Source organism: Coregonus clupeaformis, chromosome 40 (assembly GCF_020615455.1).
Source record: "Coregonus clupeaformis isolate EN_2021a chromosome 40, ASM2061545v1, whole genome shotgun sequence".
Taxonomy (NCBI): domain Eukaryota; kingdom Metazoa; phylum Chordata; class Actinopteri; order Salmoniformes; family Salmonidae; genus Coregonus; species Coregonus clupeaformis.
In genome coordinates, this window is record NC_059231.1 from 9,648,145 (window position 1) to 9,675,039 (window position 26,895).

Sequence of the window (26,895 nt, forward strand, 5' to 3'; positions counted from 1 at the left end):
AGGGGGCATAGGTAGGGTCAGGGAGTAGGTAGGGTCAGGGAGTAGGTAGGGTCAGGGGGTAGGGTCAGGGGGTAGGCAGGGTCAGGAGTAGGTAGGGTCAGGGGTAGGTAGGGTCAGGGGGTAGGTAGGGGGCAGGTAGGGTCAGGGGTGGGTAGGGTCAAGAGGTAGGGTCAGGGGTAGGTAGGGTCAAGGGGGTAGGCAGGGTCAGGGGGGTAGGGTAGGGTCAGGGGTAGGTAGGGTCAGGGGGTAGGCAGGGTCAGGGGGTAGGTAGGGTCAAGAGGTAGGGTCAGGGGGTAGGTAGGGTCAAGGGGGTAGGCAGGGTCAGGGGGTAGGGTATGGTCAGGGGGTAGGTAGGGTCAGGGTGTAGGTAGGGTCAGGGGGTAGGTAGGGCCAGGGGGGGGAATACGTGCAGCAGGCCAGGCCAGTCAGGTCAGGGGATAGGGTCAGGGGTAGGTAGGGTCAAGAGGAGTATATATCTGTGCAGCAGGCCAGGCCAGGGTCAGGTCAGGGGGTAGGTAGGTAGGGTCATAGGTAAGGCTGTTCATCATCAGGAGACTCCAGTCCTGGCAGACTCCTGTCCTGGTAGACTCCATCCCACTCACCCCCTACACCAGGTTATCAGTCAACCTACCAGGGTGGTTACAAACGGTACAGGATTTAAATTATCAACATGTATTGATCATATCTTTACTAATGCTGCAAAGATTAGTTTGAAAGCAGTATCCAAATCCATCGGATGTAGTGATCACAATATAGTAGCCATATCTAGGAAAACCAAAGTTCCAAAGGCTGGGCCTAATATAGTGTATAAGAGGTCATACAATAAGTTTTGTAGTGATGCCTATGTTCTTGATATAAAGAATGTATGTTGGTCTGTGGTGTGTAATGAGAAGCAAACAGACACTGCACTTGACACATTTATGAAATTGCTTATTCCAGTTACTAATAAGCATGCACCCATTAAGAAAATGACTATAAAAACTGTTAAATCCCCGTGGATTGATGAGGAATTTAAAAATGGTATGGTTGAGAGGGATGAGGCAAAAGGAATGGCAAATAAGTCTGGCTGCACAACCGATTGGCAAACGTATTGCAAACTGAGAAATCATGTGACTAAACTGAATAAAAAGAAGAAGAAACTACACTATGAAACAAAGATAAATGACATAAAGAATGGGATTAAAAAGTTTTGGAGCACCTTCAATGATATTTTGGGAAAAAAGGCAAACTCAGCTCCATCATTCATTGAATCAGATGGCTCATTCATCACAAAACCAACTGATATTGTCAACTACTTTAATAATCTTTTCATTGGCAAGATTAGCAAATTTAGGCATGACATACCAGCAACAATTACTGACACTACACATCCAAGAATATCTGACCAAATTATGAAAGACAAGCATTGTAATTTTGAATTCCGTAAGTGAGTGTGGAAGAGGTGAAAAAAGTATTGTTGTCTATTAACAATAACAAGCCACCGGGGATGGAAAATTGCTGAGGATAATAGTATACGATATTGCCACTCCAATTTGACATATTTTCAATTTAAGCCTACTAGAAAGTGTGTGCCCCCAGGCCTGGAGGGAAGCAAAAGTCATTCCGTTACCTAAGAATAGTAAAGCCCCCTTTACTGGCTCAAACAGCCAACCAATTAGCCTGATACCAACCCTTAGTAAATTATTGGAAAAAATTGTGTTTGACCAGATACAATGCTATTTTACTGTAAACAAATTGACAACTAACTTTCAGCATGCTTATAGAAAAGGACATTCAACAAGCACAGCACTTACACAAATGACTAATGATTGGCTGAGAGAAATTGATGATAAAAATATTATGGGGGCTGTTTTGTTAGACTTCAGTGCGGCTTTTGACATTATCGATCAAAGTCTGCTGCTGGACAAACGTATGTGTTATGGCTTTACACCCCCTGCTATATTATGGATATAGAGTTACTTGTCTACCAGAACACAGAGGGTGTTCTTTAATGGAAGCCTCTCAAACATAATCCAGGTAGAATCAGTAATTCCACAGGGCAGCTGTCTAGGCCCCTTGCTTTTTTCCATCTTTACTAATGACATGCCACTGGCTTTGAGTAAAGCCAGTGTGTCTATGTATGCGGATGACTCAACACTATACACGTCAGCTACTACAGCAACTGAAATAACTGCAACACTTAACAAAGAGCAGCAGTTAGTTGCAGAATGGGTGACAAGGAATAAGTTAGTCCTAAATATTTCCAAAACTAAAAGCATTGTATTTGGGTCAAATCATTCACTAAACCCTAAACCTCAACTAAATCTCGTAATGAATAATGTGGAAATTGAGCAAGTTGAGGAGACTAAACTGCTTGTAGTAACCCTGGATTGTAGACTGTCATGGTCAAAGCATATTGATACAACTAGTAGCTAAGATGGGTAGAAGTATGTCCATAATTGAGTGCTGCTCTGCCTTCTTAACAACACTATCAACAAGGCAGGTCCTACAGGCCCTAGTTTTATCGCACCTGGACTACTGTTCAGTAGTGTGGTCAGGTGCCACAAAGAGGGACTTGGGAAAATTGCAGTTGGCTCAGAACAGGGCAGCACGGCTGGCCCTTAAAAGTAAGCGGAGAGCTAACATTAATAATATGCATGTCAGTCTCTCTTGGCTCAGAGTGGAGGAGAGATTGACTTCACCACTACTTGTTTTTAAGAGAGGTGTCGACGAGCTGAATGCACGGAGCTGTCTGTTTGGAATACTGGCTCGGACACCCATGCATACCCCTCAAGACATGCCACCAGAGGTCTCTTCACAGTCCCCAAGTCCAGAACAGACTATGGGAGGCGCACAGTACTACATAGAGCCATGACTACATGGAACTCTATTCCACATCAGGTAACTGATGCAAGCAGTAGAATCAGATTTTTAAAAACAGGTAAAAATACACCTTGTGGAACAGCGGGGACTGTGAAGAGACACACACACAGGCACATACACACATACATATAGACACTCACTCTACACACACGTACACATGGATGTTGTATTGTAAATATGTGATAATGGAGTAGTGGCCTGAGGGAACACACTAAATGTATTGGGTAAAGTGTTATGAAATATAATGTCATGTAATATTTTAAATTGTATATAACTGCCTTAATGTTGCAGGACCCCAGGAAAAGTAGCTGCTGCCTTGGCAGGAACTAATGGGGATCCTTAATAAATACAAAAATACCTATCTGTTTCTACTTTTTTTTAAAGAAAATGTTCTTCCACCTCAGGAGGTTGAAAAGATTTGGCATGATTTGGCATCAGATCCTCAAAAAGTTATACAGCCGCACCATTGAGAGCATCTTGACTGGCTGCATCACCGCCTGGTATGGCAACTGCACCGTCCAGTATATCGCTGGTGCCGAGCTCCTTGCCATTCAGGACGTCTATATCAGGCGGTGTGAAAGGAAGACCTTGAAAATTGTCTAAGACCCTGTATATAGTCACCTTACCCCTATACATATCTACCTCTATCACTCCAGTATCCCTGCACATTGTTAATATGGTACTGGAACTGACCCTGTATATAGTCACCTGACCCCTATACATATCTACCTCCATCACTCCAGTATCCCTGCACATTGTTAATATGGTATTGGAACTGACCCTGAAACTGACCCTGTATATAGCTACTGACCCTGTGTATAGCTGTTGACCCTGTATATACAGTTGAAGTCGGAAGTTTACATACACCTTAGCCAAATACATTTAAACTCAGTTTTTCACAATTCCTGACATTTAATCCCAGTAAAAATTCCCTGTTTTAGGTCAGTTAGGATCACCACTTTATTTTAAGAATGTCAAATGTCAGAATAATAGAAGAGAGAATGATTTATTTCAGCTTTTAATTCTTTCATCACATTCCCAGTGGGTCAGAAGTTTACATATACTAAATTAGTATTTGGTAGCATTGCCTTCAAATTGTTTAACCCCCGTGCTTCACGGTTGGGATGGTGTTCTTCGGCTTGCAAGGTACCCCCATTTTCCTCCAAACATAACGATGTTCATTATGGCCAAACAGTTCTATTTTTGTTTCATCAGACCAGAGGACATTTCTCCAAAAAGTACGATCTTTGTCCCCATGTGCAGTTGCAAAACGTAGTCTGGCCTTTTTATGGCGGTTTTGGAGCAGTGGCTTCTTCCTTGCTGAGTGGCCTTTCAGGTTATGTCGATATAGGACTCGTTTTACTGTGGATATAGATACTTTTGTACCTGTTTCCTCCAACATCTTCACAATGTCCTTTGCTGTTGTTCTGGGATTGATTTGCACTTTTCGCACCAAAGTACGTTCATCTCTAGGAGACAGAACGCGTCTCTTTCCTGAGCGGTATGACGTCTGCGTGGTCCCATGGTGTTTATACATGCATACTATTGTTTGTACAGATGAACATGGTATCTTCAGGCGTTTGGAAATTGCTCCCAAGGATGAACCAGACTTGTGGAGGTCTACAATGTTTTTCTCAGGTCTTGGCTGATTTCTTTTGATTTTCCCATGATGTCAAGCAAAGAGGCACTGAATTTGAAGGTAGGCCTTGAAATACATCCACAGGTACACCTCCAATTGACTCAAACTATGTCAATTAGCCTATCAGAAGCTTCTAAAGCCATGACATCATTTTCTGAAATGTTCCAAGTTGTTTAAAGGCACAGTCAATTTAGTGTATGTAAACTTCTGACCCACTGGAATTGTGATACAGTGAATTATAAGCGAAATAATCTGTCTGTAAACAATTGTTGGAAGAATACTTGTGTCATGCACAAAGTAGATGTCCTAACCGACTTGCCAAAACTATAGTTTGTTAACAAGACATTTGTGGAGTGGTTTAAAAACTAGTTTTAATGACTCCAACCTAAGTGTATGTAAACTTCCGACTTCAACTGTAGCTACTGTCCCTATATCTACAGTGAGGGAAAAAAGTATTTGATCCCCTCCTGATTTTGTACGTTTGCCCACTGACAAAGAAATGATCAGTCTATCATTTTAATGGTAGGTTTATTTGAACAGTGAGAGACAGAATAACAACAAACAAATCCAGAAAAACGCATGTCAAAAATGTTATGACTTGATTTGCATTTTAATGAGGGAAATAAGTATTTGACCCCCTCTCAATCAGAAAGATTTATGGCTCCCAGGTCTCTTTTATACAGGTAACGAGCTGAGATTAGGAACACACTCTTAAAGGGAGTGCTGCTAATCTCAGCTTGTTACCTGTATAAAAGACACCTGTCCACAGTAGCAATCAATCAATCATATTCCAAACTCTCCACCATGGCCAAGGACAAGATTGTAGACCTACACAAGGCTGGAATGGGCTACAAGACCATCGCCAATTAGCTTGGTGAGAAGGTGACAACACAAAATAACTGTCAATCTCCCTCGGCCTGGGGCTCCATGCAAGATCTCACCTCGTGGAGTTGCAATGATCATGAGAATGGTGAGGAATCAGCCCAGAACTACACGGGAGGATCTTGTCAATGATCTCAAGGCAGCTGGGACCATAGTCAACAAGAAAACAATTGGTAACACACTACGCCGTGAAGGACTGAAATCCTGCAGCGCCCGCAAGGTCCCCCTGCTCAAGAAAGCACATATACAGGGCCATCTAAAGTTTGCCAATGTACATCTGAATGATTCAGAGGAGAACTGGGTGAAAGTGTTGTGGTCAGATGAGACCAAAATTGAGCTCTTTGGCATCAACTCAACTCGCCGTGTTTGGAGGAGGAGGAATGCTGCCTATGACCCCAAGAACACCATCCCCACCGTCAAACATGGAGGTGGAAACATTATGCTTTGGGAGTGTTTTTCTGCTAAGGGGACAGGACAACTTCACCGCATCAAAGGGACGATGGACAGGGCCATGTACTGTCAAATCTTGGGGGAGAACCTCCTTACCTCAGCCAGGGCATTGAAAATGGGTTGTGGATGGGTATTCCAGCATGACAATGACCCAAAACACACGGCAAGGCAACAAAGGAGTGGCTCAAGAAGAAGCACATTAACTAATCTCACTGCAACTCCCCTCCATGTCTCCGACCACTACTTTGTATCCTTTTCTCTCTCGCTCTCCTCCAACACTACTCACCAACACTACACAGATGGTAATGCGCCGCCGCAACCTTTGCTCTCTCTCTCCCGCTACTCTCTCCTCTTCCATCCTATCATCTCTTCCCTCTGCTCAATCCTTCTCCCTCCAATCTCCTGATTCTGCCTCCTCAACCCTCCTCTCCTCCCTTTCTGAATCCTTTGACTCTCTATGTCCCCTATCCTCCAGGCCGGCTCGGTCCTCCCCTCCAGCTCCGTGGCTTGATGACTCATTGCGAGCTCACAGAACAGAGCTCCGGACAGCTGAGCGGAAATGGAAGAAAACTAGACTCCCTGCAGACCTGGTATCTTTTCACTCCCTCCTCTCTACATTTTCTTCATCTGTTTCTGCTGCTAAGGCCACTTTCTACCACTCGAAATTCCAAGCATCTGCCTCTAACCCTAGGAAGCTCTTTGCCACATTCTCCTCCCTGCTGAATCCTCCTCCCCCCCCTCCTCCCTCTCTGTGGATGACTTCGTCAACCACTTTGAAAAGAAGGTTGACGACATCCGATCCTCGTTTGTTAAGTCAAATGACACTGCTGGTCCTGCTCACACTGCCCTACCCTATGCTTTGACTTCTTTCTCCCCTCTCTCTCCAGATAAAATCTTGCGACTTGTGACTGCAGGCCGCCCAACAACCTGCCCGCTTGACCCTATCCCCTCCTCTCTTCTCCAGACCATCTCCGGTGACCTTCTCCCCTACTTCACCTCGCTGATCAACTCATCCTTGACCACTGGCTATGTCCCTTCCGTCTTCAAGAGAGCGAGAGTTGCACCCCTTCTCAAAAAACCAACACTCGATCCCTCTGATGTCAACAACTACAGACCAGTATCCCTTCTTTCTTTTCTTTCCAAAACTATTGAGCGTGCCGTCTTTAGCCAACTCTCTTGCTATCTCTCTCAGAATGACCTTCTTGATCCAAACCAGTCAGGTTTCAAGACTGGTCATTCAACTGAGACTGCTCTTCTCTGTGTCACGGAGGCTCTCCGCACTGCTAAAGCTAACTCTCTCTCCTCTGCTCTTGTCCTTCTAGACCTGTCTGCTGCCTTTGATACTGTGAACCATCAGATCCTCCTCTCCACCCTCTTCGAGCTGGGCATCTCCGGCGCTGCTCAATCTTGGATTGCGTCCTACCTGACCGGTCGCTCCTACCAAGTGGCGTGGCGAGAAGCTGTCTCCGCACCACGTGCTCTCACCACTGGTGTCCCCCAGGGCTCAGTTCTAGGCCCTCTCCTATTCTCGCTATACACCAAGTCACTTGGCTCTGTCATATCCTCACATGGCCTCTCCTATCATTGCTACGCTGACGATACACAACTAATCTTCTCCTTTTCTCCTTCTGATAACCAGGTGGCGAATCGCATCTCTGCATGTCTGGCAGACATATCAGTATGGATGACGGATCACCATCTCAAGCTGAACCTTGGCAAGACGGAGCTGCTCTTCCTCCCGGGGAAGGACTGCCCGTTCCATGATCTCACCATCACGGTTGACAACTCCGTTGTGTCCTCCTCCCAGAGTGCGAAGAGCCTTGGCGTGACCCTGGACAACACCCTGTCGTTCTCCGCTAACATCAAGGCGGTGACCCGATCCTGTAGGTTCATGCTCTACAACATTCGGAGAGTACGACCCTGCCTTACACAAGAAGCGGCACAGGTCCTAATCCAGGCACTTGTCATCTCCCGTCTGGATTACTGCAACTCGCTGTTGGCTGGGCTCCCTGCCTGTGCCATTAAACCCCTACAACTCATCCAGAATGCCGCAGCCCGTCTGGTGTTCAACCTTCCCAAGTTCTCTCACGTCACCCCGCTCCTCCGCACACTCCACTGGCTTCCAGTTGAAGCTCGCATCTGTTACAAGACCATGGTGCTTGCCTATGGAGCTGTGAGGGGAACGGCACCTCCGAACCTTCAGGCTCTGATCAGTCCCTACACCCAAATGAGGGCATTGCGTTCATCCACCTCTGGCCTGCTGGCTCCCCTTCCTCTGCGGAAGCATAGTTCCCGCTCAGCCCAGTCAAAACTGTTCGCTGCTCTGGCACCCCAATGGTGGAACAAGCTCCCTCACGACGCCAGGACAGCGGAGTCATACCCCCCCAAAAAAAACATTTTTTTCAAAAAAATTTAGAAAAAAAAGATAAAAAAGAAAAAAAGACTAAATTTGTAAAGTGGTTATCCCACTGGCTATAAGGTGAATGCACCAATTTGTAAGTCGCTCTGGATAAGAGCGTCTGCTAAATGACGTAAATGTAAACGTAAATGTAAATTAAGGTCCTGGAGTGGCCTAGCCAGTCGCTATATTATTTAAAGAGACATGATATTTATGGAGTAGAGGAACATTATTTAAAGAGACAATATTTATGGAGTAGAGGAACATTATTTAAAGAGACAATATTTATGGAGTAGAAGAACATTATTTAAAGAGACAATATTTATGGAGTAGAGGAACATTATTTAAAGAGACAATATTTATGGAGTAGAGGAACATTATTTAAAGAGACATAATATTTATGGAGAAGAGTGGAACATTATTTATAATAATAATAATAAGCCATTTAGCAGATGCTTTTATCCAAAGCGACTTACAGTCATGCGTGCATAATTGTTTTTGTGTATGGGTGGTCCCGAGGATCGAACCCACTACCTTGGCGTTACAAGCACCGTGCTCTACCAGCTGAGCTACAAAGGACCACATTTAAAGAGACATAATATATATGGAGAAGAGGAGAAACATTATTTAAAGAGACATGATATTTATGGAGTAGAATAACATTATTTAAAGAGACATAATAATTATGGATTAGAGGAGGAACATTATTTAAAGAGACAATATTTATGGAGAAGAGGAACATGTATTTGGAGGAAACATAAATATTGTGTATCTTTAAATAATCACTAAATAGGAGAGATTTGAGAAAATGTACATTATCAAAAAAATGTATAAATAAACAAACAAAGACACAAATACATGAATATAAAAATACGAACGCATTGGTGTTATCCTGCAGAATATAATAAACCTTTTAAAAAGCATTTTTTAAAGTTACCGAGCATGATCAAAAATATTTACAGTTTCTTTCTTCATTCATTATAAGTCTCCCAATTTTTCTTCAGTTTGCTCTTTGCGAAATCTCTGTAAAATAGAAGCAAAATCAACAAATCATTATTTTTGACAGAGACAAGTAATGTCTGTTTTCCTCCCCAATAGGAAGGTGTGTTTGTCTAAACGGTTTCATCTTTGTCCATGTTTTATGTTATGTAGTTTGACTTTTGGTTGGGAATGAGCACTGAACTGGCTCAAATCATTCAGAGTGTCAGAGGAAGGCCCTCAAAATTGTCAAAGACTCCAGCCACCCTAGTCATAGACTGTTCTCTCTGCTACCGCACGGCAAGCGGTACCGGAGTGCCAAGTCTAGGTCCAAAAGACTTCTCAACAGCTTCTACCCCCAAGCCATAAGACTCCTGAACAGCTAATCATGGCTACCCGGACTATTTGCACTGCCCCCCCACCCCATCCTTTTTACGCTGCTGCTACTCTGTTAAGTATTTATGCATAGTCACTTTAACTCTACCCACATGTACATATTACCTCAACTACCTCAACTAGCCGGTGCCCCCGCACATTGACTATGCAACGGTACCCCCCTGTATATATAGCCTCCCTACTGTCACTTTATTTTACTGTATATATAGCCTCCCTACTGTCACTTTATTTTACTGTATATATAGCCTCCCTACTGTCACTTTATTTTACTTCTGCTCTTTTTTTCTCAACACTTTTTTGTTGTTGTTTTATTCTTACTTTTTTGTTTAAAATAAATGCACTGTTGGTTAAGGGCTGTAAGTAAGCATTTCACTGTAATGTCTGCACCTGTTGTATTCGGCGCATGTGACCAATAAAATTTGATTTGATTTGATTTGATTCATTAACATGCTAACAATATGTCTCATGGCAGCTCAGACACATTCATTCCATCAAAGACAAAGATGCTGTTTTGATCATCAAGACAAGAAGAAATGGGCCAGGCAGATTGGTCTACTGCAGTCACATGTCAAACAGAAGTGACTGACTACAGCTCCCTCTCACACAGAGGCTGCAAATTGGCACCCTATTCCCTATATAGTGCACTACTTTTGACCAGAGCCCATATCTTGTCAAAAGTAGTGCACTACATAGGGAACAGGGTGCCATTTGGGATGTAGTCATCCAGAGATAGGGGGGAGAGGAGAGGAGAGGAAGAGGAAGAGGAAGAGGAAGAGGAAGAGGAGAGGAGAGGAGAGGAGAGGCAGAAGCTACAGAGAGCTATGTATGGCAGCACCTCCATCAGGCAGCAACCGGCAGGACAGGACAGGACAGGGCAGGGCAAGGCAGGACAGGGCAGGACAGGGCAGAGCATGGCAGGACTAGAGGGCAGGGCAGGATTAGAGGGCGACCGACAGCCCACGCGTGGGCTTACCTGGGGTTGGGGCTGGGGAGGGGCTGGGAGGTGGTTGGTGGTGATCGATGGATTCACACCCCCACAGTCAGGTGCTAAGAGAAAAGGGCATCAATACCTGCCGGGGTCAAGACCAGGGCCTGGAGGAGGTCAGAGAGCGAGACGATCCCTCCCACCACGTCATCTTTATCCACCAGCACTAGACGGTGAACCTGGGAGGAAGAGGAGGAAGAGGAGGAGAGACGGTGAACCTGGGAGGAAGAGGAGGAAGAGGAGGCGAGACGGTGAACCTGGGAGGAAGAGGATGAGGAAGAGGAGGAGACGGTGAACCTGAGAGGAAGAGGATGAGGAAGAGGGGGCGAGACGGTGAACCTGGGAGGAAGAGGATGAGGAAGAGGAGGAGTGACGGTGAACCTGGGAGGAAGAGGAGGAAGAGGAGGAGAGACGGTGAACCTGGGAGGAAGAGGATGAGGAAGAGGAGGAGAGACGGTGAACCTGGGAGGAAGAGGAGGAGAGACGGTGAACCTGGGAGGAAGAGGAGGCAAGATGGTGAACCTGGGAGGAAGAGGAGGAAGAGGAGGAGAGACGGTGAACCTGGGAGGAAGAGGAGGAAGAGACGGTGAACCTGGGAGGAAGAGGAGGAGAGACTGAACCTGGGAGGAAGAGGAGGAGGAAGAGGAGAGACACGGCATGACAGAGGCTGTGAACCAAATGACACACTATTCCCTATATAGCGCACTACTTTAGACCAGTTCCCTATATAGTGCACTACTTTACACCAGTTCCCTATATAGTGCACTACTTTAGACCAGTTCCCTATATAGTGCACTACTTTAGACCAGTTCCCTATATAGTGCACTACTTTAGACCAGTTCCCTATATAGTGCACTACTTTAGACCAGTTCCCTATATAGTGCACTACTTTAGACCAGTTCCCTATATAGTGCACTACTTTACACCAGTTCCCTATATAGTGCACTACTTTACACCAGTTCCCTATATAGTGCACTACTTTACACCAGTTCCCTATCTAGTGCACTACTTTACACCAGTTCCCTATATAGTGCACTACTTTACACCAGTTCCCTATCTAGTGCACTACTTTACACCAGTTCCCTATCTAGTGCACTACTTTAGACCAGTTCCCTATATAGTGCACTACTTTACACCAGTTCCCTATCTAGTGCACTACTTTACACCAGTTCCCTATATAGTGCACTACTTTACACCAGTTCCCTATATAGTGCACTACTTTAGACCAGTTCCCTATATAGTGCACTACTTTACACCAGTTCCCTATCTAGTGCACTACTTTAGACCAGTTCCCTATATAGTGCACTACTTTAGACCAGTTCCCTATCTAGTGCACTACTTTACACCAGTTCCCTATATAGTGCACTACTTTACACCAGTTCCCTATATAGTGCACTACTTTACACCAGTTCTCTATCTAGTGCACTACTTTACACCAGTTCTCTATCTAGTGCACTACTTTACACCAGTTCTCTATCTAGTGCACTACTTTAGACCAGGGTCAATAGGGCTCTGGTCAACAGTAGTGCACTATATAGGAAAAAGGGTGCCATTTGGGACGAAACAGGACAACACAGAGACCAGCAGGGAAACACTACAGTAAGTCTTACCTCTGCCTTAGCAATGCGATCGATGATAGTCTCCAGAGTTTCGTGGGGGTAACACTTCAGCACTCCCCCCACACAGCAGGCCCTGGAGCTAATCGCCTCCTGCATTGTCATGTTCAGGTTGTTGTAGTTCTTCTGAGCTGCCAGGTTCTACAGCAACACAGGAGGAAGACAGATGGTAATTATGCTAATTACAATACTATTTGCTGTCTTATCACTCCCCCCCCCATATGGCACATTTCAAAAATAGCAGATACAAGATGCTTGACATTTTGCACAGCCTCCTTGGCATCTGGTTGCGTCTAATCCATGGGACATTTGCCATGTGAACCATTTTTATGCAGTTTTTTCCATCTCAGTGCAGAGTAATTGATATGGTCCCACTTACAATCACATCAAACCTGGAGTACAGAGCCTTGACCTTCCCTGAAAACAGAAAACATACAGATAAGGCTGGCGTTCAAACTGAAGGGCCAACCCTAGCGTTCAAACTGAAGGGCCAACCCTAGCGTTCAAACTGAAGGGCCAACCCTAGCGTTCAAACTAGGTCTGGTATTCGGTATTTTATTAGGATCCCCATTAGCTGTTGCAAAAGCAGCAGCTACTCTTCCTGGGGTCCACACAAAACATGAAACATGACATAATACAGAACATTAATAGACAAGAACAGCTCAAGGACAGAACTACATACATTTTATTTTTTAAAGACAGACGTGGCCAACATATCAATACATACACACAAACTATCTAGGTCAAATAGGGGAGAGGCGTTGTGACGTGAGGTGCTGCTTTATCTGTTTTTTTGAAACCAGGTTTGCTGTTTATTTGAGCAATATGAGATGGAACAGAGTTCCATGCAATAATGGCTCTATAGAATACTGTACCCTAGAATTAGGCATTGTAAATTTTTTGGTGAAAAAAACCCAAACTTTTCCTAAAAGTTAGTGGAAGTCAATGTTAAAGGTGTTATCATCACTGAGGTGAAACCAGACACATACCCTCCTCATTGACCACTGGCAGAGCGGAAACCCTTCGTTCTACAAAGATGGCCAGGGCATCATACACCGTGGCTGTCTCCTGGATAGTAGCGATCCGTTTAAACGTTCCAATGTCCACCTCCTCAATCCTCTTTTGGAGGTACCGAGGCTTCGGGATCATGGTGCCCTGGGAGGAAGAATGGCTTCATAAAGTAAAGTGAACCAAGTTTCTAGCCTGGTCCCCAGATCAGTTTGAGATGTCTTGTCAACTTCTACGGTCCTTGTCACAACGGCCATAGAAATAGGAAAATATATGTCACAAACAGATCTGGGACCAGGCTATCAAGTTTCCAGAATCATTACATGTTGTTTATCAACAGAAAAAAATATGCCAGATGGGCTCATATGAAAGCGGTTCTCACAAAGATGTGGAGGAACTTGAGGATGCGTTTGTGGGTGAGGATGTGCAGGACGTTGCCAGACTCTGGGTCGATCACAGGCAGCCGGTGGATCTTATACTTCAGTAGAGAGTAGATGGCATCAAAGAGGCTGGAGGGACAAGAGACAGGTGTCCAAGTCTGAGAAGAGAGGTTGTCGTGACAATGGCGTAGCAGTTGGCAACACAGAACAAACACATCTGGGACTAAGGGCCAGAGAAGGTAAGGCTGCACACTGCTACTTACCTGGAGTCGGGTGTGATACTGATCAGAGTATGGTTGGAGTACTTCAGTAATTCCTCTGGAGCACGAAGCAGGAGGAAACACAGCGAATGTAAACAAGACTTCAATCAATCAAATGTATTTTATAAAAGCCCTTTTTACATCAGCGATTGTTACAAAGTGCTTTTTATGGATACCTAGACTAAAACCCAAACGGCCAAGCAAAAAGGGGATTCCATTGTGCCATCTATTTCTAGGTAGCTACATGTTTATAGTCACCTCTATGGGGTTATAGTCACCTCTACGGGGTTATAGTCACCTCTACGGGGTTATAGTCACCTCTACAGGGTTTTGTCACCTCTACAGGGTTACAGTCACCTCTACGGGGTTATAGTCACCTCTAAGGGGTTATAGTCACCTCTACAGGGATATAGTCACCTCTACAGGGTTATAGTCACCTCTACAGGGTTATAGTCACCTCTACAGGGGTTATAGTCACCTCTACGGGGTTATAGTCACCTCTACGGGGTTATAGTTACCTCTACGGGGTTATAGTCACCTCTACGGGGTTATAGTCACCTCTACAGGGATATAGTCACCTCTCCCGGGTTATAGTCACCTCTACAGGGTTATAGTCACATCTCCCGGGTTATAGTCACCTCTACAGGGTTATAGTCACCTCTACAGGGTTATAGTCACCTCTACGGGGTTATAGTCACCTCTACAGGGTTATAGTCACCTCTCCCGGGTTATAGTCACCTCTCCCGGGTTATAGTCACCTCTACGGGGTTATAGTCACCTCTACGGGGTTATAGTCACCTCTACAGGGTTATAGTCACCTCTACGGGGTTATAGTCACCTCTACGGGGTTATAGTCACCCCTACGGGGTTATAGTCACCTCTCCCGGGTTATAGTCACCTCTACAGGGTTATAGTCACCTCTACAGGGTTATAGTCACCTCTACAGGGTTATAGTCACCTCTACAGGGTTATAGTCACCTCTACGGGGTTATAGTCACCTCTACGGGGTTATAGTCACCTCTACGGGGTTATAGTCACCTCTACGGGGTTATAGTCACCTCTATAGGAGTTTATAGTCACCTCTACAGGGTTATAGTCACCTCTACGGGGTTATAGTCACCTCTACGGGGTTATAGTCACCTCTACGGGGTTATAGTCACCTCTACAGGGTTATAGTCACCTCTACGGGGTTATAGTCACCTCTACAGGGTTATAGTCACCTCTACGGGGTTATAGTCACCTCTACGGGATTATAGTCACCTCTACAGGGTTATAGTCACCTCTACAGGGTTATAGTCACCTCTACGGGGTTATAGTCACCTCTACATGGTTATAGTCACCTCTCCCGGGTTATAGTCACCTCTACAGGGTTATAGTCACCTCTACGGGGTTATAGTCACCTCTTCCCACGGGGAGCCAGTATAAAAAAATAATAAAAAAAATGTATTCACTAACTGTAAGTCGCTCTGGATAAGAGCGTCTGCTAAATGACTAAAATGTAAATGTAAATGTAATAGTCACCTCTACGGGGTTATAGTCACCTCTACAGGGTTATAGTCACCTCTCCCGGGTTATAGTCACCTCTACGGGGTTATAGTCACCTCTAAGGGGTTATAGTCACCTCTACAGGGTTATAGTCACCTCTACAGGGTTATAGTCACCTCTACGGGGTTATAGTCACCTCTACGGGGTTATAGTCACCTCTACGGGGTTATAGTCACCTCTACAGGGTTATAGTCACCTCTACGGGGTTATAGTCACCTCTAAGGGGTTATAGTCACCTCTAAGGGGTTATAGTCACCTCTACAGGGATATAGTCACCTCTACAGGGTTATAGTCACCTCTACAGGGTTATAGTCACCTCTACGGGGTTATAGTCACCTCTACGGGGTTATAGTCACCTCTACGGGGTTATAGTCACCTCTACGGGGTTATAGTCACCTCTACGGGGTTATAGTCACCTCTACAGGGTTATAGTCACCTCTCCCGGGTTATAGTCACCTCTACAGGGTTATAGTCACCTCTCCCGGGTTATAGTCACCTCTACAGGGTTATAGTCACCTCTACAGGGTTATAGTCACCTCTACAGGGTTATAGTCACCTCTACAGGGTTATAGTCACCTCTACAGGGTTATAGTCACCTCTACGGGGTTATAATCACCTCTCCCGGGTTATAGTCACCTCTACAGGGTTATAGTCACCTCTACAGGGTTATAGTCACCTCTAAGGGGTTATAGTCACCTCTACGGGGATATAGTCACCTCTACGGGGTTATAGTCACCTCTACAGGGTTATAGTCACCTCTACAGGGTTATAGTCACCTCTACGGGGTTATAGTCACCTCTACAGGGTTATAGTCACCTCTACAGGGTTATAGTCACCTCTACGGGGTTATAGTCACCTCTACGGGGTTATAGTCACCTCTACATGGTTATAGTCACCTCTACAGGGTTATAGTCACGTCTACAGGGTTATAGTCACGTCTACAGGGTTATAGTCACCTCTATGGGGTTATAGTCACCTCTACTGGGTTATAGTCACCTTTACAGGGTTTTAGTCACCTCTACAGGGTTATAGTCACCTCTACGGGGTTATAGTCACCTCTACGGGGTTATAGTTACCTCTACAGGGTTATAGTCACCTCTACAGGGTTATAGTCACCTCTACAGGGTTATAGTCACCTCTACAGGGTTATAGTCACCTCTACAGGGTTATAGTCACCTCTATAGGGTTATAGTCACCTCTACAGGGATATAGTCACCTCTACGGGGTTATAGTCACCTCTACAGGGTTATAGTCACCTCTACAGGGTTGTAGTCACATCTACAGGGTTATAGTCACCTCTACAGGGTTATAGTCACCTCTACAGGGTTATAGTCACCCCTACGGGGTTATAGTCACCTCTACGGGGTTATAGTCACCTCTACGGGGTTATAGTCACCTCTACGGGGTTATAGTCACCTCTACGGGGTTATAGTCACCTCTACGGGGTTATAGTCACCTCTACGGGGTTATAGTCACCTCTACAGGGTTATAGTCACCTCTACAGGGTTATAGTCACCTCTACGGGGTTATAGTCACCTCTACGGGGTTATAGTCACCTCTACGGGGTTATAGTCACCTCTAAATGGTTATAGTCACCTCTACGGGGTTATAGTCACCTGTACGGGGTTATAGTCACCTCTACGGGGTGATAGTCACCTCTACAGGGTTATAGTCACCTCTACGGGGTTATAGTCACCTCTACGGGGTTATAGTCACCTCTACGGGGTTATAGTCACCTCTACATGGTTATAGTCACCTCTACAGGGTTATAGTCACCTCTACAGGGTTATAGTCACCTCTACAGGGTTATAGTCACCTCTACAGGGTTATAGTCACCTCTACAGGGTTATAGTCACCTCTACTGGGTTATAGTCACCTCTACTGGGTTATAGTCACCTCTACGGTGTTATAGTCACCTCTACAGGGTTATAGTCATCTCTATGGGGTTATAGTCACCTCTATGGGGTTATAGTCACCTCTACTGGGTTATAGTCACCTCTACGGGGTTATAGTCACCTCTACGGGGTTATAGTCACCTCTACAGGGTTATAGTCACCTTTACAGGGTTATAGTCACATCTACAGTGTTATAGTCACCTCTACAGGGTTATAGTCACCTCTACGGGGTTATAGTCACCTCTACGGGGTTATAGTCACCTCTACGGGGTTATAGTCACCTCTACAGGGTTATAGTCACCTTTACAGGGTTATAGTCACCTTTACATGGTTATAGTCACCTCTACAGGGTTAGAGTAACCTCTACAGGGTTATAGTCACCTCTACGGGGTTATAGTCACCTCTACAGGGTTATAGTCACCTCTACAGGGTTATAGTCACCTCTACGGGGTTATAGTCACCTCTACGGGGTTATAGTCACCTCTAAAGGGTTATAGTCACCTCTACAGGATTATAGTCACCTCTATGGGGTTATAGTCACATCTATGGGGTTATAGTCACCTCTACGGGGTTATAGTAACCTTTACAGGGTTATAGTCACCTCTACAGGGTTATAGTCACCTCTACAGGGTTATAGTCACATCTACAGGGTTATAGTCACCCCTACAGGGTTATAGTCACCTCTACAGGGTTATAGTCACCTCTACGGGGTTATAGTCACCTCTACAGGGTTATAGTCACCTCTACAGGGTTATAGTCACCTCTACAGAGTTATAGTCACCTCTACGGGGTTATAGTCACCTCTATGGGGTTATAGTCACCTCTACAGAGTTATAGTCACCTCTACGGGGTTATAGTCACCTCTACAGGGTTATAGTCACCTCTACGGGGTTATAGTCACCTCTACGGGGTTATAGTCACCTCTACGGGGTTATAGTCACCTCTAAAGGGTTATAGTCACTTCTACAGGATTATAGTCACCTCTATGGGGTTATAGTCACCTCTACGGGGTTATAGTCACCTCTACGGGGTTATAGTCACCTCTACGGGGTTATAGTCACCTCTACGGGGTTATAGTCACCTCTACGGGGTTATAGTCACCTCTACGGGGTTATAGTCACCTCTACGGGGTTATAGTCACCTCTACGGGGTTATAGTCAACTCTACGGGGTTACAGTCACCTCTACAGGGTTATAGTCACCTCTACGGGGTTATAGTCACCTCTACGGGGTTATAGTCACCTCTACAGGGTTATAGTCACCTCTACAGGGTTAGAGTCATCTCTACAGGGTTATAGTCACCTCTACAGGGTTATAGTCACCTCTACGGGGTTATAGTCACCTCTACGGGGTTATAGTCACCTCTACAGGGTTATAGTCACCTCTACAGGGTTATAGTCACCCCTACGGGGTTATAGTCACCTCTACAGGGTTATAGTCACCTCTACATGGTTATAGTCACCTCTACGGGGTTATAGTCACCTCTACAGGGTTATAGTCACCTCTACGGGGTTATAGTCACCTCTACGGGGTTATAGTCACCTCTACGGGGTTATAGTCACCTCTACGGGGTTATAGTCACCTCTACGGTGTTATAGTCACCTCTACGGGGTTATAGTCACCTCTACAGGGTTATAATCACCTCTACAGGGTTATAGTCACCTCTACAGGATTATAGTCACCTCTACGGGGTTATAGTCACCTCTACGGGGTTATAGTCACCTCTACGGGGTTATAGTCACCTCTACGGGGTTATAGTCACCTCTACGGGGTGATAGTCACCTCTACAGGGTTATAGTCACCTCTACAGGGTTATAGTCACCTCTACAGGGTTATAGTCACCTCTACGGGGTTATAGTCACCTCTACAGGGTTATAGTCACCTCTACAGGGTTATAGTCACCTCTACGGGGTTATAGTCACCTCTACGGGGTTATATTCACCTCTACAGGGTTATAGTCACCTCTACAGGGTTATAGTCACCTCTACAGGGTTATAGTCACCTCTACAGGGTTATAGTCACCTCTACAGGGTTATAGTCACCTCTACGGGGTTATAGTCACCTCTACAGGGTTATAGTCACCTTTACGGGGTTATAGTCACCTCTACAGGGTTATAGTCACCTCTACAGGGTTATAGTCACCTCTACGGGGTTATAGTTACCTCTACAGGGTTATAGTCACCTCTACAGGGTTATAGTCACCTCTACAGGGTTATAGTCACCTCTACAGGGTTATAGTTACCTCTACAGGGTTATAGTCACCTCTACAGGGTTATAGTTACCTCTACAGGGTTATAGTCACCTCTACAGGGTTATAGTCACCTCTACAGGGTTATAGTCACCTCTACAGGGTTATAGTCACCCCTACGGGGTTATAGTTACCTCTACATTCTTCTATCTTGTGCTTCTCCAGTTCGTAGATCTCTACCTGTAAGACACAAGTGTACTCTGTACTGAAAGACACAAGTGTACTCTGTACTGTAAGAGATGTGTATGAAGTACTGTAAGACACAAGTGTACTCTCACAGTACAGAGGGGAAGAAGAAGTACCCTCCTGTTTTCATTCCAACCCTGTTCCTGGAGAGCTTTCCTCCTGTAGGTTTTCACTCCAACCCTGTTCCTGGAGAGCTACCCTCCTGTAGGTTTTAACTCTAACCCTGTTCCTGGAGAGCTAACCTCCTGTAGGTTTTAACTCCAACCCTGTTCCTGGAGAGCAACCCTCCTGTAGGTTTTCGCTCCAACCCTGTTCCTGGAGAGCTACCCTCCTGTAGGTTTTCGCTCCAACCCTGTTCCTGGAGAGCTACCCTCCTGTAGGTTTTCGCTCCAACCCTGTTCCTGGAGAGCTACCCTCCTGTAGGTTTTAACTCCAACCCTGTTCCTGGAGAGCTACCCTCCTGTAGGTTTTCGCTCCAACCCCAGTTGTAGCTAACCTGGTTCAGTTTATCAACTAGCTAATTATTAGAATCAGGTGACTAGATTAGGGTTGGAGTTAAAACCTACAGGAGGGTAGCTCTCCAGGAACAGGGTTGGAGTTAAAACCTACAGGAGGGTAGCTCTCCAAGAACAGGGTTGGAGTTAAAACCTACAGGAGGGTAGCTCTCCAAGAACAGGGTTGGAGTTAAAACCTACAGGAGGGTAGCTCTCCAAGAACAGGGTTGGAGTTAAAACCTACAGGAGGGTAGCTCTCCAAGAACAGGGTTGGAGGTAAAACCTACAGGAGGGTAGCTCTCCAAGAACAGGGTTGGAGGTAAAACCTACAGGAGGGTAGCTCTCCAGGAACAGGGTTGGAGTTAAAACCTACAGGAGGGTAGCTCTCCAGGAACAGGGTTGGAGGTAAAACCTACAGGAGGGTAGCTCTCCAGGAACAGGGTTGGAGTTAAAACCTACAGGAGGGTAGCTCTCCAGGAACAGGGTTGGAGTTAAAACCTACAGGAGGGTAGCTCTCCAGGAACAGGGTTAGAGGTAAAACCTACAGGAGGGTAGCTCTCCAGGAACAGGGTTGGAGGTAAAACCTACAGGAGGGCAGATCTCCGGGAACAGGGTTAGACAGCCCTGGTATATCGTATGAGACACGTGTATACCATTCAACACAGGGGTGTGCTGTGTGAGAGCTGTATGCTTTGTGTTCCGGCTCCAGTAATCTGGATGACATCACAGCCAGGTCCAACAACAACAGATCACTCACCAGAGGAGACTGCCAGTACCGGTGGAGAATGTTGATAAAGTCTGTGATGGTCAGCATACCTGGAAAGATACAGGGAAGAAATAAAGCTTTAAATGGGACTAAACTATGGTGTGCATTCAGACAGAATGTATTTTCAGTTCAGTAGCTACGTAATCTGGTGAGGTCCAGATTACGTAGCAGCTTCTACCCCCAAGCTTCTACCCCCAAGCCATAAGACTCCTGAACAGCTAATCCAATGGCTACCCGGACTATTTGCACTGCCCCCCCACCCCATCCTTTTTACGCTGCTGCTACTCTGTTTATTATCTATGCATAGTCACTTTAATAACTCTACCTACATGTACATATTACCTAAATTACCTCGACTAACCTGTGCCCCCGCACATTGACTCTGTACCGGTACCCCCCTGTATATAGCCTCCCTACTGTTATTTTATTTTACTGCTGCTCTTTAATAATTTTTTTCTTAAAAACTGCATTGTTGGTTAAGGCCTTGTAAGTAAGCATTTCACTGTAACGTCTGCACCTGTTGTATTCGGCGCGTGTGGCAAATCCGATTTGATTTGATTTGATTTGAGCCCCCCCCCCCTCCCCCCTGTACGAGGGACTGGTGGCATTCTCCCTCTCGGTGGAGTAGATGTGTATTAATAACTACCGAGAGGGTGCAGGGGATTTCAGGGCCGCGTCCCAAACTGCCACCCTGTTCCCTATATAGTACACTTCTTTGACAAGGGCCCACCACTGGTCAAAAAGTAGTGCACTATATAGGGAATAAGGTGCCGTTTGGGACGCGGAATAGAAGTCCAACTAGACGCTGGAGCCCAGGTGCCCCACTTACAGCTAGAACTTTGGCACCAATCCTGCAGAGGGGATGGATCTGGCTCTAACCCACAAACCCAGGGATTTGCGTCCCAAATAACACCCTTTCCCCTATGTAGTGCCTGGTTAAAAGTAGCTAACTATATAGGGAATACGGTGTCACCCTAACCCAGAAAACCAGACCGGCCGGGCGGGCGGGCGGGGTGGGGTGGAGCGGAACTGGCCCACTTGCCTCTAAGGCCACCCAGCAGCGACCCACCAGGGGACTGGCTAATCGGTGATCTGCATTTAATCATATCAACACCCATGTTATAACCTTCTCAGAGACACAGAGGGGCATGTAGTAGCCTCCTAGGGATTTATATACACAAAATACTTATCCACAGGAAACACAGTTAGACGTGAATACAGAGAAACGTGTAACCAGAAGCCCAGAATATGTCTCACACATACGCAGCAGTAAACTCACACGTTTCAAATCATCCGTCACCTACCTAATTACACTGACCCTAACAGTCGCCCTAGCTGATCCCAAGCAGGGAAAGCTGAGTTGGGTTGTTGGGTTTGAGAGGAACGCTAAATTGATATTACTGGGTCTGTAATCTGAGTCTAGCTCATAGCTGACCCACTGGACTTTAAAGGTTAGACGCCAGATTGGGAAACGCTCAGGTTCCAGGTTGCCTCACCTACAAAACACTGCAGCTTGTTGTCCCACAGCGGCGCCGCTCGCACACCGTTCGCCACCAGAGCAAAGAAAGCCTTTTTTACCTGAAACACAAAACACAGAAACTGATCTGAATCACTGTTCACGTTGGGGGGTCTAGTGTGCTCTTTGTTGCAAGACATTTCAGGGCTTCCCATTCAAGACAAAAAGGTTTTACGACCTATTAAATGAACCATTTATAATAATAATATGCCATTTAGCAGACAATTTTTATCCAAAGCAACTTACAGTCATACGTGCATACGTTTTCATATGGGTGGTCCCTGTGAGAATCAAACCCCATGATAAACATTGCAGTGTTGAAGTTGAGCTTTTTTTGGGGGGAGCTTGAATGTATTGGGTGTACCTGCAAGGTGGTGTCGAAGATGACCAGTTTGGAGCTGGTTGGAATGGCGTCGTAGCAGCAGTGGTTCATCATGAACTTGGTGTAGACGTTGGCATCTGGGGCCGAGGCTGGGGCTGCAGGGAGGGACAGCGGTGGAGCACCCTGCTACAGGTCCGTCAGGGTCCTAACACAGCGGTTCTCTAACCTCACCTCAAAACCTTTAAACCTCCGCGTGGATTTAATCCATTCCAGAGCAGGTAACGCCTGATTCAACTTGTCAACTAATCGTCAAGCACCTTGGTTTATTGTTAATCAGGTGTGGTAGTTCAGGGTTAGAACAAAAATTGTGAAACGTCGGGTGGGGGTCCCAGAGAAGAGGTTTCAGAACTACTATCCTAACACACTCTCAGAGGGGCTTTTCACACTACTGAGCCAAACCGAACCAGGCTGAGCCAAACCAAGCTGTACTGTACTGAGCTGGCCTGGTTGGTTACACAGCTGGAACCGTGCTGAAAAAGGAGAATATAAAAAGGAAATCAAGATTGGTTCTGTCAGAACAATAGAGCCAGGACAGATTGGTTCTGTCAGCACGGTAGAGCCAGGACATATTGGTTCTGTCAGCACGGTAGAGCCAGGACAGATTGGTTCTGTCGGCACGGTAGAGCCAGGACAGATTGGTTCTGTCAGCACTACAGATTGGTTCTGTCAGCACGGTAGAGCCAGGACAGATTGGTTCTGTCAGCACGGTAGAGCCAGGACAGATTGGTTCTGTCCGCACTACAGATTGGTTCTGTCAGCACGGTAGAGCCAGGACAGATTGGTTCTGTCAGCACGGTAGAGCCAGGACAGATTGGTTCTGTCGGCACGGTAGAGCCAGGACAGATTGGTTCTGTCAGCACGGTAGAGCCAGGACATATTGGTTCTGTCGGCACGGTAGAGCCAGGACAGATTGGTTCTGTCAGCACGGTAGAGCCAGGACATATTGGTTCTGTCGGCACGGTAGAGCCAGGACAGATTGGTTCTGTCAGCACGGTAGAGCCAGGACAGATTGGTTCTGTCAGCACGGTAGAGCCAGGACAGATTGGTTCTGTCAGCACGGTAGAGCCAGGACAGATTGGTTCTGTCAGCACGGTAGTGTGAAAAGGTCTGTTTGGTATTGCAGCAATATAACACTATGGATACAACAGCACACACACTAAACACATGAGAGTTACCTGTCTCCTTCATTGTGAGCCCATCCATGAAGGGGACCTGCAAAAGACAGAAGATTCTATCATTACATGTGCTTCAACTCCCCATGCTTTGTGTGAGTGCATGTCATTTGAGTGACATTTCTGGGTTGAAGATGCATTTCTGCATATCTGATGGGACACAGAATATCTCACAGTAGATCTCCCAGACATTACCCAGTCATTAAAACATATATATATATATGGGTTTTAAGTAAGAAGCAACATAACAGTGACTTATTTAAAAGATGTGCAATACTTCACATGGTACGTGCTATGTGCCAACTCATCTGGCGTGTTGTAAGGACGTACATTGTGTTTACACTATCAGTCAAAAGTTTGGACACAACTACTCATTCAAGGGTTTTTCTTTATTTTTACTATTTTCTACATTGTAGAATAATAGTGAAGACATCAAAACTGTGAAATAACACATATGGAATCATGTAGTAACCAAAACAGTGTTAAACAAATCAAAATAAATTTGAGATTTGAGATTCTTCAAATAGCCACCCTTTGCCTTGATGACAGCTTTGCACACTCTTGGCATTCTCTCAACCAGCTTCATGAGGTAGTCACCTGGAACGCATTTCAATTAACAGGTGTGCCTTGTTAAAAGTTAATTTGTGGAATTTCTTTCCTTCTTAATGTGTTTGAACCAATCAGTTGTGGTAGGGGGGGTATACAGAAGATAGCCCTATTTGGTAAAAGACCAAGTCCATATTATGGCAAGAACAGCTCAAATAAGCAAAGAGAAACGACAGTCCATCATTACTTTAAGACATGAAGGTCAGTCAATACGGAACATTTCAAGAACTTTGAAAGTTTTTTCAAGTGCAGTCGCAAAAACCATCAAGCGCTATGATGAAACTGGCTCTCATGAGGACCGCCACAGGAATGGAAGACCCAGCGTTACCTCTGCTGCAGAGGAAAAGTTCATTAGAGTTAACTGCAGCTCAGATTGCAGCCCAAATAAATGCTTCACAGAGTTCAAGTAACAGACACATTTCAACATCAACTGTTCAGAGGAGACTGTGTGAATCAGGCCTTCAAGGAGGTGTTATGGTGTGGGGGTGCTTTGCTGGTGACACTGTCTGTGATATATTTAGAATTCAAGGCACACTTAACCAGCATGGCTACCACAGCATTCTGCAGCGATACGCCATCCCATCTGGTTTGCGCTTAGTGGGACTATCATTTGATTTTCAACAGGACAATGACCCAAAACACACCTCCAGGCTGTGTAAGGGATATTTTACCAAGAAGGAGAGTGATGGAGTGCTGCATCAGATGACCTGGCCTCCACAATCACCCGACCTCAACCCAATTGAGATGGTTTGGGATGAGTTGGACCGCAGAGTGAAGGAAAAGAAGCCAATAAGTGCTCAGCATATGTGGGAACTCCTTCAAGACTGTTGGAAAAGCATTCAAGGTGAAGCTGGTTGAGAGAATGCCAAGAGTGTGCAAAGCTGTCATCAAGGCAAAGGGTGGCTAACTTATCTCCCGAGTGGAGCAGTGGTCTAAGGCACTGCATCGCAGTGCTAGCTGTGCCACTAGAGATCCTGGTTCGAATCCAGGCTCTGTCGTAGCCGGCCGTGACCGGGAGACCCACCCATGGGGCGGCGTACAATTGGCCCAGCGTTGTCCAGGGTAGGGGAGGGAATGGCCGGCGGGGATGTAGCTCAGTTGGTAGAGCATGGTGTTTGCAACGCCAGGGTTGTGGGTTCACTTCCCACGGGGGGTATAATAAAAAATAATAATAATGTATGCACAAACTGTAAGTCGCTCTGGATAAGAGCGTCTGCTAAATGAAGTAAATGTACTTTGAAGAATCTCAAATACACTTTCTTGGTTACTACATGATTCCACATGTGTCATTTCATAGTTTTGATGTCTTCACTATTATTCTACAATGTAGAAAATAGTAAAAAATTAAATAAAAACCCTTGAATGAGTAGGTGTGTCCAAACTTTTTTTGACTGGTAGTGTAGTTCTCAGTAAAGCTGTTAGGGTGTGAGGCTGCCACACAGGGCCAGGAAGCTAAATGCAAAACAAGAGCTTGTCAACACTGTCAACAGAATGCCTTGACACATACCAAGCAAGGACTGAGCGCTACAAACTAAAGGAATGTCTTAGAGGTGGAACTACACAGGGCTACAAGGCCTTTAGAGAACGTTCCAGTTTTCTGAACTATGTAAAAAGTTAACGTTGTTCTCTTGTTTCAACCTCATTGGGCTAGATTGTCTTACTTCAGCTCTGGAGGCAAGCCAATGTCTGTCTCATGAAAAGGGTGAGAGAAAAGTAGTGAAGTATTTCAGTCAACCACTCAGCTGGCTTTGCAGCTTGCAATTCTCCAGAGACTGGGATGGTGGCGCTTGGCACTTCTACACTCGAGGTTACAAGATGTAGGCTTCAGTATCAAATTTGATAAGACGTCACAACGTCCTAACAGTCAACAATAAGGAGTATACCTATTTACAACAGTCTACTGTGCTGGTGTCCTCTATAGCTCTGGCACATCTGAGACCTAGACTCTCACAGTCAAGCAGTCTTCAGTTCCTAAACCATCAATGTACAGTGTGCAGCAGTCTTTAAACCTGTTAACACACTCACACAAAACACGCATCAGGAGGCAGGCGAGAATGTTCTGCTCCGTGCCTTACCTCGGGGAGAGGCTCCATGGCTGAGGCTGAAGAGAGTCGAGGCTGGGCTGGATAGAGGGAGAGGAGTGGACGGCACGGAGCAGGCTGAGAGAGAGCGGGATTTACTGGGGCTACTCTGTCACCTCCTGAGCATGATCCAACTGTGCTCCAGTCTCTG

At 45.7% G+C, this 26,895-nt stretch overlaps 1 protein-coding gene across 7 annotated transcripts; it reads right to left on the minus strand.

The window, feature by feature from the left end:
* Window positions 1-445: 445 nt before the first annotated feature.
* prkag3b (protein kinase, AMP-activated, gamma 3b non-catalytic subunit) lies at window positions 446-26,895 on the minus strand. Of its 7 annotated transcripts, none has more exons than XM_045212069.1 (13): window positions 26,739-26,895; window positions 24,061-24,097; window positions 22,868-22,980; window positions 22,484-22,565; window positions 20,979-21,037; window positions 19,676-19,721; window positions 13,858-13,912; window positions 13,597-13,723; window positions 13,196-13,361; window positions 12,586-12,623; window positions 12,201-12,347; window positions 10,676-10,769; window positions 446-627 (listed from the first exon to the last, which is right to left on the minus strand). In XM_045212069.1, the coding sequence occupies exons 1-13, from the start codon at window positions 26,754-26,756 to the stop codon at window positions 623-625; spliced, it is 987 nt and encodes a 328-aa protein (XP_045068004.1). In that variant the 5' UTR covers window positions 26,757-26,895; the 3' UTR covers window positions 446-622. The 7 variants fall into 7 exon arrangements, 2 of the variants coding, with proteins under 2 accessions (XP_045068004.1, XP_041724822.1); XR_005997834.2 differs by lacking the exon at window positions 446-627 and adding an exon at window positions 8,744-9,254 and having other exon boundaries at window positions 10,579-10,769; XR_005997837.2 differs by lacking the exon at window positions 446-627 and adding an exon at window positions 8,744-9,254 and having other exon boundaries at window positions 10,579-10,769; window positions 22,868-23,008.